The 17,090-nt window shown below is 32.4% G+C and overlaps 1 protein-coding gene across 1 annotated transcript; it reads right to left on the bottom strand.

The window, feature by feature from the left end:
• Nucleotides 1-7,005: 7,005 nt before the first annotated feature.
• Nucleotides 7,006-11,751, bottom strand: LOC101500214 (putative disease resistance RPP13-like protein 1). Its single transcript, XM_004516471.4, has 2 exons — nucleotides 7,852-11,751; nucleotides 7,006-7,307 (listed from the first exon to the last, which is right to left on the bottom strand). Exon 1 carries the CDS (start codon nucleotides 11,598-11,600, stop codon nucleotides 7,857-7,859), a length of 3,744 nt encoding a protein of 1,247 aa, XP_004516528.1. The 5' UTR covers nucleotides 11,601-11,751; the 3' UTR covers nucleotides 7,006-7,307; nucleotides 7,852-7,856.
• Nucleotides 11,752-17,090: the final 5,339 nt, after the last annotated feature.

The raw sequence follows: 17,090 nt of genomic DNA, 5'->3' as shown, positions 1-17,090 counted from the left end.
CTTCCTCTAACTTTAGGTAATCCACCAATAAAGTCTAATGAAATATCCATCCAAACTTGCTGAGGAATAGGGAGCGGTTGTAATAATCCTGCAGGAGTGAGTGTCGAGTACTTATTTCTGTGGCAAACTTCACACTTATCAACAAAGCTCTTAATATCTGCCCTCATGCCTTCCCAGTACAGAAATGTAGCAACTTTTTTGTAAGTTCTGAAGTATCCAGAGTGGCCTCCCATAGGTGTTTCATGGCATTCAGCAATGATAATAGGGATTCTGTTAGACAGCCTAGAAAGAACTAGTCGTCCTTTGTAATAAAGCACTCCTTTTCTCAACTCAAAGTTCTGATGTGCCGTAGGGTTAATGATCAGATCTTGCATCATTTGCATCCACTTAGATTCTTGTTGTAATTCCTGAATCCAAGTATCTTTTTCATCCACAGATAAAACTGAAATCACTGAATACATCATCTTTCTTGAAAGAGCATCTGCCGCCGAATTTTCAGCCCCTGGCTTGTACTGAATTTCAAAATCTAACCCTATAAGCTTGACTGCCCATTTGAATTGTTCATCTGAAAATAATCTCTGCTCAGTGAGAAACTTAAGACTTTTCTGGTCTGTCTTTACAATGAAGTGTCTTCCCATCAAATAGTGTCTCCACTTCTGAATGGCTTGAACCCGCGCCCTTAATTCTCTTTCATACACGGACTTTTGTTGAGATCTAGTAGACAATCCTTTACTCCAAAAAGCTAGAGGCCGCCCTTCTTGCATTAGTACAGCTCCCAACCCCTTGCTGGACGCATCTGTTTCAATTATAAATTGCTTATTGAAATCAGGTACAGCCAGCATAGGTAAGTTCACCATAGCAGTCTTCAATTCCTCAAAAGCATAACTAGCTTCAGGTGACCAAACAAATGCATCTTTTTTTAGTAAATCAGTGAGCGGTTTGGCTTTTCTACCATAGTTTTGCACAAATCTTCTGTAGTAACCAGTCAGCCCTAAGAAACCCCTTAGGCTTTTGATGTTGGTAGGTGTAGGCCAAGACTTCATATCTTCAACCTTGGAATTATCAGCTGCCACTCCTTCTCCTGAGATGATATGGCCCAAGTATTCTAAACTGGACTGCCCAAAACTACATTTTTTTAGATTGGCTTTTAGATCATTCTGTTTCAATATGTCCAGAACTAGTTGCAAATGTTGTGCATGAGCCTTCATATCAGTGCTGTAGACTAGTATGTCATCAAAGAACACCAATGTGAATTTTCTCAAATAAGGTTTTAGGATGTCATTCATCAAGGCTTGAAAAGTAGATGGAGCATTAGTTAATCCAAAGGGCATTACAAGGAACTCATAGTGTCCCTCATGAGTCCTAAATGCTGTTTTTTCAACATCCTCTGTTTTCATCCTGATTTGGTGATACCCTGATTTGAGATCCAACTTAGAAAACATCTGTGCCCCCCCTAATTCATCTAATAACTCTTCAATAATAGGAATGGGGAATTTGTTAGGAATGGTAATTTTGTTAAGAGCCCTATAGTCTACACAAAATCTCCAACCTCCATCCTTCTTTTTCACTAAAAGGATAGGACTAGAATAGGGACTTATACTCGGTCTAATCACTCCAGCGTCGAGCATTTCCAATACTAACTTCTCTATTTCAGTTTTCTGGTAGTGTGGACATTTGTAAGGCCTTAAGTTTGGAATTTCAGTACCTTCTTTCAGATGGATGGCGTGATCATGCCTTCTAGAGGGAGGTAGCCCTTGAGGATTCTGAAAAACTTCCTGAAACTGCTGTAGTATTTCCTCAATCATCTCTGGAGTTTGGTGTTGTTGCTGCCGCCTGCCTTGTTCATTATCACACTGCAACAATAATCCTTCACCCTCCTTCAACAATACTTGCATAAGGGCACCATAAGATAGTTCAGTTTTGGTCAAAGCTGGATCCCCTGCGATAGTGATCACTGAATTCCCTTTTCTCACGGTCAACTCCATCTTACCAAAATCTGCCTTCACCTCTCCCAACCCAGCCAACCAATCTAGCCCAAGAACTAAGTCTACTCCTTTCAAACTGAAAAGATAGAAATCTTGAATTACCTCTAATTTTTGCATGCAGAATTTTAGCTTCGCACATTTCCCTTTGCCCTTTACTTTATGTCCATCTCCCACTTCAACCATATACACTGGAGTTTCTGCTACTTGTAGTTGTAACCTCTCCACTAACTGCTTGGAAATAAAGTTGTGGGAAGCTCCACAGTCAATGAGAATGACTACAGGTATCTCTTCTATGTTTCCCCTCACCTTCCAAGACTTAGTAGATGTCAACTCAGTCATGGAATACATGGATAACTGTAATGAGTTGGAGGAGTCCACCGGACTCAAGTCTTCATTTTCTGGTTCTTCATCTTCCTCTTCAGCTAAAAGCAACATCCTCAGCTGTTTATTTTTGCACACATGTTCTCTACTGAAGGGTTCATCACATCTAAAGCACAACCCTTTTTCTCTTTTTTCTTTCATCTCAACACTGGACAGTTTTTTATAATCTCCTCTTGTTCTAGAACTTTCAGCATCTAAGTTTGGTCTGATGGTATTATTCACATTGCCCATGGAAGAACCCTCTCTCTGTTTATTTACTGCAGTCTGGGGTTCCAGGGTCACCATCTTACTATAAGAATTTGGTTTATATGAGCTATAGGATCTAGATTATGTTCCACTATTCTTCTTTAATAACACCAGATTCTTCTGTTCCACTGATATAGCTTTTTGAATTAATTCTGACAGAGTAGCCAAATCATACAATTTAACTTCAGCTTTGATCTCTTCTTTTAATCCATTAAGGAAAATTCCTCTAACAAAATCTTGATTGACTTCCCTCAAAGCCCCAGCATATTTTTCAAACAGTTCAACATATTCCTCAACACTATTGTTTTGTTTCAAAGAAAGTAACAATTCGAAGGGATTTTGAATCATAGAGGGTTGGAAGCGCCTTACCACAGCAATCTTGAAACTCTCCCAAGTTGGATTAGGGTTGCAACCTTCCCACCATTGATACCAACTAAGAGCTTTGCCCTCCAAGGAAATTATCGTGGCTTGCATCTTCTCCTCTGCTGTCACGCCTCTAATTGCAAAGTACCGCTCCAATTTTTGGATCCACCCGTACGCGTCGTCCCCCAAAAAATTAGGGATTTCCAATCTTCTCCAACAATTTGGATTCAGACTCCGCTGATGACTCTCTCCTTCATTCTCGCTTTCGCTTCCATCCTCCCGCGAGTGTCCATTTCCGTTTATCCCCAATTTGTTGGCTATCGTCGACAACAGCTCTTCGGTTTTCTGCATTCGAGCTTCGTTAAGCTCCAATCGCAATCTCATTCTCTCGCGATCTTGCTTCAGCTCCTCCATCTCTTGAGTCCAACTCTCATCGTTTCGTGCCATTCTTCTGGTAGAGACCATAGACGATTGCGGCAGCGATTGGTTGGTGGTGGATCCACTCCCTTAGGCACCAGAAACGGTGCTCTGATACCAGTGATACAACCACTGGAATTAACAAAGAAAGGGAATTGAACAATGAATCAATCAACCTAATCAGAATCAGAGTGATTCTGCTAGGAAGAACAAAAAGAATTTTATTGAATTGAATAGAAGAAGAATGGTTACAATAGGTCCCACGACCTTGCTGGTTCCACAACCAGAAATTCCGTTATCACCCAACAACCCCTCAATTTCTAACAACTATTCCTTCTTATAGTTCATTTATTCACTAACTGCTTAACTAACTTTTAGACACGTGTTACATTAGGAAGTTTTCAACCACTAACTGCCTAACTAACTTTTAGACACGTGTTACATTAGGAAGTTTTCAACCAAACTCTCCTATTTCCCCTCTGATATACATTTCTAATAGTAGGCTTAGGGCTATTAGTCTTATCATATGACTATGACTATGACTAACCACCACATAGTGCTGGTTCCAAGTGGTAAATACTACTTCCTCTATCCCAAAATGATCAAATAGCTCAATTATTTTGGGACATAAGGAGTAGTAATTATAATTCATTTAACAAACTAATGGTAGTTACAAAATTTTATGTTGTTATTGGAAAAAAAAAAACAGGTAAACCACACATGTTGATCTCTGACTCAGTCAAAAACTCAAATTAATCTTCAAATCATCAAAATGTCAGTCAGTTTAGTCCCTTAGACTATTTTGTCAGTAAATTGTATCTTTCATATACTTCTATAACAGTAAGTTACATCTTTCAAAGACTATTTTGATGAACTCAATTCACCTATCCTACGAAAACTTAATTTACTATGTAGGTAAACCTATAATTTTAGGTGAATTGAATTCATGTAAGTAACCTATTTGAGTGTAACTGAATTATAAATAAAATAATTTAAATAAATGGTAGAATTTGATGAAAAAAATATAGATATAGGTATAGATTACTTACTGACATTGTGAGTGTTGTTACTTGAGCAAAACCTTGTATGGAGAGTGAGGCATAAATGGGTATTACTCTTCAGCTGAGGCAAGTGATTGTGCACGAAAAGGGTACCGCATTTTCTGTTGGAGAAGGCATTGAAGCGTTCTAACAGAAACTTGAAACAGGAAAAGATAATGAATTTGTGATAGAATGATAGAAAAGAGTGAAAATTGAAGCGGAGAATACCTGATGAGAGAGGAGTGTTGAACTGAAATGGTGTGGAATTTTAGCACAGAGAGACATTGACGCATAAATAAATACAGAGGATGATTATTGCTACTAATACAGATAATCAAAGCAACAGAAACAATTGAAGTCAGGGAGAGTACTCTTAAATATTTAATTAATTTTTTTTTTTTACGATCATCAATAAATATTATAATAAAAACATTCATTACTTCTCTTTTTTGAAGAATAAATTTGTAAAATTATTGAGATAAGCAATTTCCATTATTATTATCATTATTATATAGATTTTATCATGATTAATAATATTTAGACTATTAATTTAAATATGTAAATAAAATTACAATCAAAGTTAGTCAAATTTTTTGTAATTTTTTTGAATGGGATAAAAATATTTCATAACTAAGATATATATAAAGTTAACAATTAACTTCATAAAATATGCTAACTGTTTTTTAATTTTTATTTTGTTTTTATTCAAAAAAATTGTTTAGTCTAAAAGTTAATTTTCTCTTTTGTTTTATTTTTATTGATATCACTAAATCAAATAAATATTCACATGATATTTCATGATTAAATATTAAAAAACATTGAATATTTTTTTAATTGTATTGAAATTACATGATATTTTATGATTTAATAATATATTTTAGTTTAAGGGCAAATAACGGGTCTATATAGAGGATTAACCTTATACCTATTTGGATACGAGTCCATATACATTTATTTTTTCAAACTATAAATACGGAAACAATACTATAATATCTTAGCCATTATCATCCTGACCGAAAAAGCTGAGTTTGGAGGTTTAATTTGTAATCATTATAGAGAATGGTACGGGGGTTCTTCAGTTCATGTGGAGTTGCTTCCATATTGTGGCAAATTTATTTTCCATTTTTACGGGTCTAAATATTGTTTGGAATGCTCATTACAGTACATGACATTATTTTAGAATATGATTGTCAAAGCGTTGTAACTAATATTGTTAAGGAATATCACAACACCGTTATGCTATCTTCATCTCTCTTATGTAAGTTTATTGATCATATGTGGTATGTGGTGTTTCATCATACTTTGAGGGAGGAGAACGAATCAGCGAATCAGTTGGAAAAAATTTAGGGCTTCAAAATAAAAAATACAAGAATTTGCGATAAAATAAACTTTGGTCCTTAAACAAATCAAATTCCACAGTTCACCATCTTGATAGGTGGCTCATTGTAGACAAGTGTTTAAAAGTCATCTAAAATTTTAAAGGTGATGGGACACTATTTAAATGTATCTAAGTATAAAACAGTTGTCCTCATTTTTATAGTTGAGACAGTGATCTAATTAATATCGATTTGACAAGTTGAATTTTGAGGGACATATTTGTTTTCGCTTATTTTTATCATCAAACTAATATCAATCAAGTCATTGTTTGAGTCAATCATAAAGACTATCAAGATGATTTACTTATAACTATGAGAAGTGTCAATCAATTGTAAAATTTTTGAGTAATTTTTAAGTATTAACTTACAATGGACTACCTATAAAAGTAAATGGGTCATCTACAAAAAAAAATATTAATTTTTTACTTCTCAACCCTCTAGTTCTCAAGAGAAATGAACTCTAGTATTTCGGAATTCAATCGAGAGTAAGTAAAGTTTCACCTATCATTGTTCTAGCAAACATTCAAATTTGGATTTCCTAAACAATTCATCATTTACTTAAATTCATCGATCACCAAAATACAATTACTTGATTAGCTCTTATGACATTTTTTATTACTAGTTTTCGTCTCTATTGTTAAGTCACTCATGTGTACTCTTTAAAGTTTTGCATAATTTTATGGGTATATTTAAAACATTATAAACATTTTCACAAAAATTTAAATTTTTTTAACAAATAATAAATAAAATATGAATTTTTAACCTTCAAAACCTTAAGAAAAAAACTATTGAAATCTTATCCTAGATATAGAATTTTGAGCTCATTTTTAAGAGATTTCTATCATAACACATAATGTATTCGCAAAGTTTTAAAACATTTTACTAAAATCTCAATTTTTTTTTATATTTTATATCGACTAAAACAACTAACATAAATAATGTAGGGACCAAAAATTGAAGAAAAAAATCATATAAATACTAAAAATATAATTTTGAAATTTTATATGATATAAAAACAAAACATAATTAAATACTAACAAAAAGTTACGTGTCAAGATGCTTCCATTATATATATATATCATGATTAATACTTACATTCTCCACAACTTATCGTGCTAAGTTATGTGTCGATTATTTTGTTATTATTAAGAGTTAGTCTTTGATCTAAAATGCTTAGTGGAGTGGAAAAAAACTATATAGTCAACAATTTTTTTTTGAACCCAATATATATTAATATACATACAAGAATTGAAGTATAAAACAACAAATAAATCACAAATAGTGTCTCAATTCAAAAATAAGTAAAAGAAGAAAGGATTAACATCATCAAATAACACTATTTGTACTCCAACAGCCAACAATATCAGCTATTTATCTTTAAGAGAAATGAAAAGATGCTTCCAACTTAAATCAATCAGTGACTGTTGCTTCTTGCAGAGAAATGAAAAGATGAACCAAAACTTTGTATATGCACTTTCCATGTCTTACCAATGACACACCTGTTAACAACAAAAGAATCAAAATGAACAATGACTTCTAACATTCATGTCTCAGAACCAAATCTCTATTAGGATCAATGATATGATTTTTTAAAATTGAAACCGAGAGAACATCAAATCTGATACTGCGGGCAAGTTACATAAAATAGAAATTGCTTTTTGCTGATTAATCAAACTAATCAAATTGATCAAATAGTTCTTCTGCAATTGGAGATCTAATTAATCAAATTCTTCTCAAAGATTCTTCTAATACAAGGAATGTTGAACGATTGTTTTTTTATCAACAGAAGAACTGTATTAAACATAAGTGTGTCGAAATAATTAAGGATGCTACAACCAATTACATCAAATAATTAAGTGTATTAACACAATTTGTTAGTTATAATTATATCAACAAATATATAAATCTGTCCTAAAAAAACAATATATAAATCTCAGTAGTTCCTATAAACTTGACTATTTTATAGATCTACTAGCTTATACAAACAATCACACAAATAAAATTAAACAATTCTGTGGATAGAGGCATAAAAGAAAATCATACCTGACTCATATTATCACTTCATCATTTATACGTAAGACTGGGATGGACAGATGCTCCCACCTCTGACTTTTATACCTTGCTTTTAATAGAGGGCATTTCACGATTTCCAGCATCTTAAGAGAGGAAGGCAATGTTTCTTCTGACAAATACTCAAGCCTTGGACAATCTTTAAAGCAAAGTGCTTCTAAAGAGGAAAGGTGTCGAAGTCCATTTCCTTCAAAGGATTTCATTTCAGGGAGATCACAGATACATAGACCCGTAAGGGAAATAGGCAACAATTTCTCCTTCAACAAGGTGTTAACAATATCATCATCACTTCCAATATGCAATGTTGAAAGAGCAGTAAGGCGTTGGAGACCCCATTCAAATATAGGTGTTGTTATTCTCACTGATATAATACGAATATATAGTAATTTGGGAGGTAGGCAAGCTCCTTCACAAAATGATAGTTTTGGAAGATTTGCGAGATGCAAAATTTCTAGAGAGGTTAGAGTTTCCATCCGTGGAGTCAAAGATGACGGAAGAAGAAAAGATGTTTTTGAAATAAAAATGGATTCCAAATTTGTACAGGAATCAATATGAAGGATTTGGAGTTTTGGGAAACCATCCAATGCGAATGAGGTAAGTGAATTACAACTTTTCGCTAAAAGCAAATTCTCAAGCGATGTGTAATTGCCCCATGTTTCAAGAGGCAAGAATGCTAAATTCTCACAATTATAAATAGAAAGCGTTTGCAATGAAGTGGGTAGACCATCTGTGGGAAAAGCAGCAAGAGACGGAATATTATCGAGTACCAAGGATTGAAGACAATTGCTGCTCATAATCATTTTAGGTAATGAAAATAGTGTATCATAGTAACGAATACATAAACTCTGTAGTAGACATGGAGAATCATTCTCAGGTAACAACCATTGGGTCCTTTCACTCACAGGTGACAACAATTGGGTCCTTTTAGAAACCATTAGAGAATTTTGATCTTTTTTAATACTTATTTTTTTTAATGAGGAGACCCAATGTAAAGTAGTATGCGGTGTTGTCAAGAGACTATCACAACAAGTTATGCTAACTTCATCTATTGAAGAAAGATGGTTAGGCATATGTCCCATTAGTTTTGGACATTGCCTTAACGACAAAGTTCTAAGACGAGGGAAAGCAACTTCACCACTTTCATAGTGTATCCATTCCTTCCAATTCGGCATGCAAACAAAATACAGTTTCTCGAGAGATCGAAATGGTTGGAATGAAGAAATGGAAGGTTCTAATGTCATCCCATAGAATTCTATCCCAATTATTTCCATTTTCATACCACTAATGGTCAAGTCCTTGAGAGAAGGTAGTTGTCCTAGTGGTGGAACTGTTATGCAATATTCACAATTAGACATGCACAAGGACACCATGTTTGAAAAAGAAGAATCTCCCAACCAACTCGGAAAGCTTGTGCCTCCATATAGGTCAATGCTCAGTTTATTGAGATTTAGTGACGGTTTCAACATATCAAGCACATCTTTCTCCATTCGCGAGTCTTCAGTTTGCTTGCTCCATTGTAACTCTAACTCCTCAATATGTTCTTTGCTTCTCATGTTGGCATCACTAGCGTCAACGGCGTCGATGACATTATGCAGGTTCTTGATGCAAAGCTTTCCTTGTAGGTTAGGAAACTTCCCAAGATCTTTGACACTTAACCCAATTTCTTGCTTGCCAACTACAAAAACAGTTAATGTCTGAAGGTTTTCTAGTCCAACAATTTGCTTTGGCATCTCATTTATGTTTGTCTCACTAATATCCAAGTGACGTAAGTTAATCAACTGTCCGAAACATAGTGGCAACTCAGTAAGATCCATGCACCCCATTAAATTCAAGGTTTGCAAATTGTAAAGTTTACAAATTGCATCAGGCAAGCTTTTGATTCCAGTGAATGAGAGATCTAGATATTGCAACTGCACCATACTGCCAATTGATTCTGGTAGCGTGGTTATGTTCGAATACTTATTTAAGGACAGCACACGTAACCTTATGAGTTTGGGTAGTAAATCTTCAACAACCTTTCTAGATAAGTAATAACCATGAAAGCGGGAAAGCTTAACGGGTAGGAAGCTTCGCAAGCATTTGAAATTGTCGAGAACTTCAAACTTTTTGAAAATGTCGTAAAATTCTTGATTATATGACAAATGACGAACATTTTTAGAGATTTTACCACTACATTCAAGCCTGAAATAACTTTTTCCAAATACCATTGAGGCTAAATCATTAACAAGGTCGTGCATAACAAGCTTTTGTCTTCCAAAATCACCGTTTGATTGTTGTACTTGAATTAAGGATCTGGACAACAATTCATTGACGTAGTCGTCGCCTACTTCTTCAGGTGTTTTATTTTCTAGAGAATGGTCTAGGAAGCCTTCTGCCATCCACAACAAAACCAATTGCTTCCTATCAAATGGAAAATCCTTCGGAAAAATTGAGCAATAGGCAAAACATCTTTTCAAATGAGAGGGGAGATCTTGATAACTCAAACGCAAAGCAGGCAAAATATTATCCTTTGTTAATTTCCATATGTCACTGTTTAGAATTTCAGCCCACTCTTTTGCATCTACTTTTGAACGCAAAAGTCCTCCGAGTGTTTTAGCAGCTATGGGCAATCCACCGCACTTTTTTGCAATCTTCTTGCCAATTGCTTCTAGATTTGGGGATTCGTTGCTTTGACAGTTTTCACTTCTGAATGCATGCTTTGAGAGTAAAGACCAACAATCATCATCTGATAACGTCTCTACTTTATGAATGGGGAATGTGTGTGCAACCTCAGCAACTTTTTGGTGGCGTGTTGTGATGATGACCCTACTTCCAATTTTTCCGTTAACCAAAGGAGTTACTAGTTCATCCCAATCATTATAATTGTCATTCCAAAGGTCGTCCAGCACTAACAAAAATCTTTTATCACTCAAGTTTTTATTTAATTCACGTCGAAGAAAATCAAGATTAGTGCTTTCACTGCCTCGTGAAGTGATAGATTCAAGCAACGATTTAGTTACTCTCAAAATATTGAAATCCTCCGACACACAAACCCAGACTTTCAGATCAAAATGTTCTTGTACTTTTTTATCATTGTAAAGAAGTTGGGCAAGGGTTGTTTTGCCAACACCCCCCATGCCCCAAATTGCCACAACACCAAAATTATTACTATTTGTGTCACTGTGTGATAATAACATACTAATTAGTTCCTCTTTATCATCCTTCCTACCAACCATAAAAGATTCATTTACCATTGAACTCGAAGGCGTTCTACGAGAAACTCTCCTGCTCACAATTTGCAAGCCAAGGACGTTTCTCTGTTGAGCAAAAAGTTGCAGCCTTTGACACATAATCTTCATTTGTGAATTGATCTCTGCGTAGATGTTTTTAAATGGAGATGAAATGAGGTTCCATACCTGACCAGTAATGTTTTCACCTTGTTTGCCCTCCATCTTGCACCGCAGGGCATCGTAATTGATTTGGTTGAGCAAATCCTCAGCATCAAAGATTGCATCTTTCAATTCATCTAACCATGTTTCGACAGCAGTGTTGGTGATCTGCTTCATCTCTGCATCATCCAGCACAGCTTGAAGAGCGAGTAGTGTTGTTTTCAACTCTGCCAACAACGACTCATTCAGCTTGGTGTTTTTGATGTAATCACGAAATTCAGTTGAGGCAAGTTTCTCAACTAAGGTTTGAACAGTTGCAGAGAGAAAAGCCCCTCCAACCAAAGTTGCAGCCATCTTGTATTGTTACTGTGAATGTAAAATAGCAAAAGGAAGGAAGTTGTAACTAGATTGAGAGCTATGAAGATTTAATTGAAGGATAGTTTGGAGTTCATATAGTAAAGAGATAAGGCTCAAGAACAAGACATTGTTGAGTTGTGAATGAATAATTAAAGTCATGCTGCGAAGAATGCATACCACTAAGCAAAAGCTACTTTCAAAAAGTGATTCGATAATTGACGGTGGTATTGAAAAAGCTACTTTAATAAATAGTATAGTTACACATAATGTGAAATTCTAATTTTTATACTAAACCAATAAAATTAATAAATTTTTTAAATGTAAACTAAAGCAAAATAAATTTAATCAAATGGTTTTATTATTCATAATTCGTGTATGATACACATAATCATGTCAAATGATTTTAATATCTTTTGTAATAATTAAAATTAAAATATATATAGACTTTATCATATTAGTATTATTGTGAATAAGATTTTAAAATTTTAAAAATAATATAACTTATTGATTTTGTTTGTAGAACCTTTTTTTTCAACTGAGTTTATTTGAGTAATTATTAAATGAGTATATAAACACACTTTTGATAATTTGTAGAATGTTTTGGAAAATGTAATTGCAGCTAATTCATATATTAAATTTTACCCATTAAATTATTATTTTAATAAATAAATAAAATTTAAAATTGTTAAAATATTATTTATAGGTTTTATTTAAAATATTATATTATTGTTAATATATAATTTAATGTCTTATATACATTTCACTCATTAAAGATTATGAAAAAATAAAATGAAAAGAGTATTATATAAAAAATTGCATTAAAATATAGTAATAAGTATAAAGTTAATAGTATATTAACCATTTATCATTAATGGTCTAAATGATGAACTAAATAATATGTTTAAGTTAATATGTTAATCAATAATTTTAAAATTATTTCTCTATGAACCGCAAGTATTTAAAATTAAATAATTTTAGTTGTATGAATCATTGTATTTGAAAGTTTACACAATAAAATAGATAAATAATATTATATTTAAATTTGACAATTTAAGTTACTTATTTTATCTTCACTTGTGTGGCAATACAATCATTATTGTTTATAATCATGTTCAATTATTTGCAAACATGCAGGGCATCAATATTTTGATTAAAAAAAAATGAATATTCAAGAAAATAATCAAATCTCCCAAAGATAATGTAGAAGATTTTATACAAAGTAATAATTTGTCAGTGGCAAAATAATATATATATATATATATATATATATATATATTGAAAAGAATGACAAACTCTTTATGTGCTAAATTAGATCAAGGAGGATATGGTAATGTGTATAAAGCAAGTTTACTTGAGGTCCTCAAGTAGCAATGAAAGTAATAAACGAGTCTAAGATAAATGGAGAAAAACTCACAAATGAAATTGATAGCATTAGTATAGCATCACATGTGAACGTTGTCTCACTCTTGAGTTTTTTTTTTTTTTTTTTATGAGAACAAAACAACACGAATATATGAATTCAAGCCCAATGGATCACCATATAAGTTTATTTATAATAGTGGACTTCCTTATATTATTTGTGTAAGATGGATTGGAACACATTGTACCAAATTGCAATAGGAATTATTTGAGGATTATAGTACGTCCATCAAGGATATATTTCAAAGATTTTATGTGTTGATATCGGATCAATGCATTTGAGTACATGTTTTTAGCTTTTTACTGTGACATTTTAAAATCTCTTTATAGTCTAGATTAATTTTTTAGCTTGTTTCTAAACTTTGGGTCGAAATTGAATTTTAATTTTATTATTTGCGTATTGACCCCTGTTCGCTCTGTAGATCATAATTTTATATCTGAATATCGGATTGACGCATGTGAGCAGACGTTGGAAAGCTAAAAATTAGAGCTACAATTTTTATGTTGAAACAAAAACTCAATGTCGAACTTTACTGGGTATAAATTACAGATTACTTGATCTGAGCTTTTTGTAATAATTTTAAGTAGTGGGCCACTTGTTTAAAAGTCCAAAGCAAGTACCAGTACGATATATTTTTGTTTTTTTAGAGGGATGCTATTTTTTCGTACTCAAGAGATAGAGGGTTTTTCTTATTTTCATAGAAGGTTAAATTTCTCAAACTAATCCATTGTTTCAGAGTTTCATCAAAACTTTGAGATTTATTTTATAATGTTAATTTTACGTTATGATTCTATTTATTTTTAATTGATTATATTGTTATTATGATTGCTTAATTCCAATATCAATAGGATTGATAAAATTAATTTGACATAATTCGATTTTTATATTATATAAATTGTAGTTTTTCGACGCTTCATGTTTAATTGTATAGGGTTCATTACGCTTGTGTGATCAATTCTAGAGTCAAATAGGATTAGGGTCAAGATTTATAAATTAAATCTGTTGATAGAATTTGTGATGAATGTTAAATTAAATTCGTTGTGCAATGGTCTATTTGTGTGCATTATCACCCCTTCACAAAATAGGGTATCTCTTGGGGCACACCCCAACTTCCTTATTTTTTCAATTAACACCAACTAGCTTTTATTATTATCATTATCATTTCCAACAATTCTCTACTTGAATTTAAAAACGAGTTTCTGAAGTAGCACAAAATGCTTCTATAAGATCGTGCCTAAACAAAGATGTCTTCTGACTTGAACTTTTGCATAATAAGTAAGATTCAGTCAAAAGTCCGTGCATTAATGACCTTACATGTCTATTCGCTTTAGCTAGGTACTTACGGCGTATTTATCAACATAGCTGACAAAGGTATTTCCTATAAAAGGATTTGAGCTAACAAACATCTCAACTAACTTGTTTCTTCACTAGCAGTAGTTAGTGCTATCATTTCAGACTCCATAATAAACTTTACTAGCGTTTACCAATGCTCCATTTCCAAGTCACCATTTAAAAAAATTGTTTTGGCACGCGAGTGGTGGTCTAATTGCGTGTGTTCTTACCCCTTCACAAAATTGAGTATCCCTTGAGACACAACTGAATTACCATATCTCCATCTTATAAATACTACTTTGATTTTTGTAGGGACTTTTTAAACATTAAAAGTATCAAATTTTATAAAAAATAATTTTTAAAATAGACTATAAAAGTGAAAAAATATTTTTAGACTAAAATATTGAGAATTTTTTGTAAAAAATAAAATAAAATAAACAAAATTTATAGCGAAAATTATTACATTTGAATACTTCTTCTCATAATAGCTACTTTTTTTCATCTCCAATGGAGTATCAAATAAGCGGTGTTTCTTATTAGATATACAAACCCTCACTAGAGACAAATCTCAAATTCAAATATAAACTTTTACAAATTCATGTTCTTGTCGCTACTAATTGAATATCAATATTCTTATTACTGCAATTAAATTTTACAAATTTTAATATCAATACTAAATTTTATTTTAGGGACTATAGATTACACTAATTTTACCCAATGCCGAAGGCTAGACTGATATATCAATCGCTTTAACTTCAACAGCACCGAACTAATATATATTTTCAAGATTTCAAACAGATCCGATTACTACCAAACACTTTTTTTTATAAATTTTTTAAACTATTTTATACTTCATTAATTAACTCTTTTATAACTCTGTAATTTTTATAAGAATTAGGATCATAATAAACCATAGTTAGAAATAAGGAAAGTCAATTATTTTACCCAAACTTCGAATTCTAATTTTTTTCAAACAATTCGTCTTTATCTATATTAAATGAACATATAGTAAATTTTGATTAACATATTAATTTAAACAAATTATTTGGTTCATTATTTAGACCATTAATAATTCATAGTTAATATACTATTAACTTTATACTTATTACTACTTTTTAATGTGTATATATTTTTTATATAGTATTCTTTTCATTCGATTTTTTCATAATCTTTAATGAGTGAAACCTTCAAATAATGTTTTAACAATTTTAAATTTTATTCATCATTAAAATATAATTAAAATTTTAACATAACAATTCAATTGGTAAAATTTAGTATATGAATTAGACGCAATTACATACTCCAAAACATTCTACAAGTTCTCAAAAGTGTATTTATATACTCATATATAATAATTACTCAAATAAATTCGGTTGGAAAAAATGCTCTACAAACAAAATTAATAAATTATATTATTTTTAAAACTTTAAAATCTTATTCACAGTAATACTAATACGTTAAAGTCTATATATATTCTAGCATTAATTATTACAAAGAATATTAAAAAATAAAATACCTTGTGAAAACATTAAGATGCATTTAATAGTTAGCATGAGCACAAGACTAACTATACCCAACTAATTACTGGCATAGTTCTAAAATGCAGTCTCAACTACAATGACGACCACAATGTAGGGGATTTTCGGGACTCAACAACGGCAATTGCAACTACACTGGACATATTTATTAGCAATAGGACTGCATAACCGCAACTACACATGTTGTTTTAATGAAAATAATAACTCATTCAAACAACGAACGTTATTAGATTACAACTTACAAGTCCTATCGACTATTTTATTAAGTTCAACTAGGAAATAGAACGCAGAACAGTCCAAACAGGAAGAGGGCACAGATAGACCAAGTTCCCAGAAGAATACAAGTAGGAATACAGTTTGACAAGCATAATTGCATAATGCAAATCTTAAACCACCAGCTCACCCATGACAAATGAAGTCCAACCGAAGTTCTCAAAACAAAGGAAAAAAATAAAAAAGGGATGTATGGCATGGTGCTTTTTCTGCCTAGAGAGGCTAAATCAATTGCATTTCCATGATTTTGCCTCCCATGGAATTATTTTCTTTCTATCTCTATTAGTAAATGTGTAAATTAATATATCATTGGGTAGGCACTCACATCACATGCAAACATGGTAGTGTGGCGCTGGTAAGACTTGTGCACTAAAAACCTTCAGTACAACCTACCGAGAAACAAAACAAACAATCCAGTCACAAGAATCTGCTGTAAAATCGATTAGTTCAACTAGAAGGCCAAGCAGCAACACTCCACTCACTCCCAAATCACTCTACAAGAAACATGTCTCATTCAATGCAAGCAACAACCATCAGTGTCACTACAGCCACAATATCATGATAGTAAAAAGTAGCAGTTTGTTCAAATTTCACTATGCTATAGCACTATAGCACCACCATAGCTACTATATGATAACATTTTGTATTGAATTGCATGTCACTGAAGGATAGCAGCTTGTTCAATTTCCGATATGCAATAGCAACAGCATTACAATAGCCAATAGTTGACAATAATGGTTTCAACACCTCCTACTTAATCGGAATTGGAATACCAACGACAACAATAGCTATGACAAATTGAAACTAAGGCTACTTATTAACATATTAACTATCTACCAATATCAAATGGCAATGATGAATAAAGAGAACATACACTCATGCACATTGTAATGTAGCAATGACCAAGGTCCGTGACCACAATCG

Source organism: Cicer arietinum, chromosome 5 (assembly GCF_000331145.2).
Source record: "Cicer arietinum cultivar CDC Frontier isolate Library 1 chromosome 5, Cicar.CDCFrontier_v2.0, whole genome shotgun sequence".
Taxonomy (NCBI): domain Eukaryota; kingdom Viridiplantae; phylum Streptophyta; class Magnoliopsida; order Fabales; family Fabaceae; genus Cicer; species Cicer arietinum.
This window is presented reverse-complemented; position numbering and strand designations above follow the sequence as displayed.

What these genes read in the sequence shown, in the direction of transcription:
- LOC101500214 (XM_004516471.4), bottom strand. Translation starts at nt 11,600, where the DNA reads ATGGCTGCAACTTTGGTTGGAGGGGCTTTTCTCTCTGCAACTGTTCAA.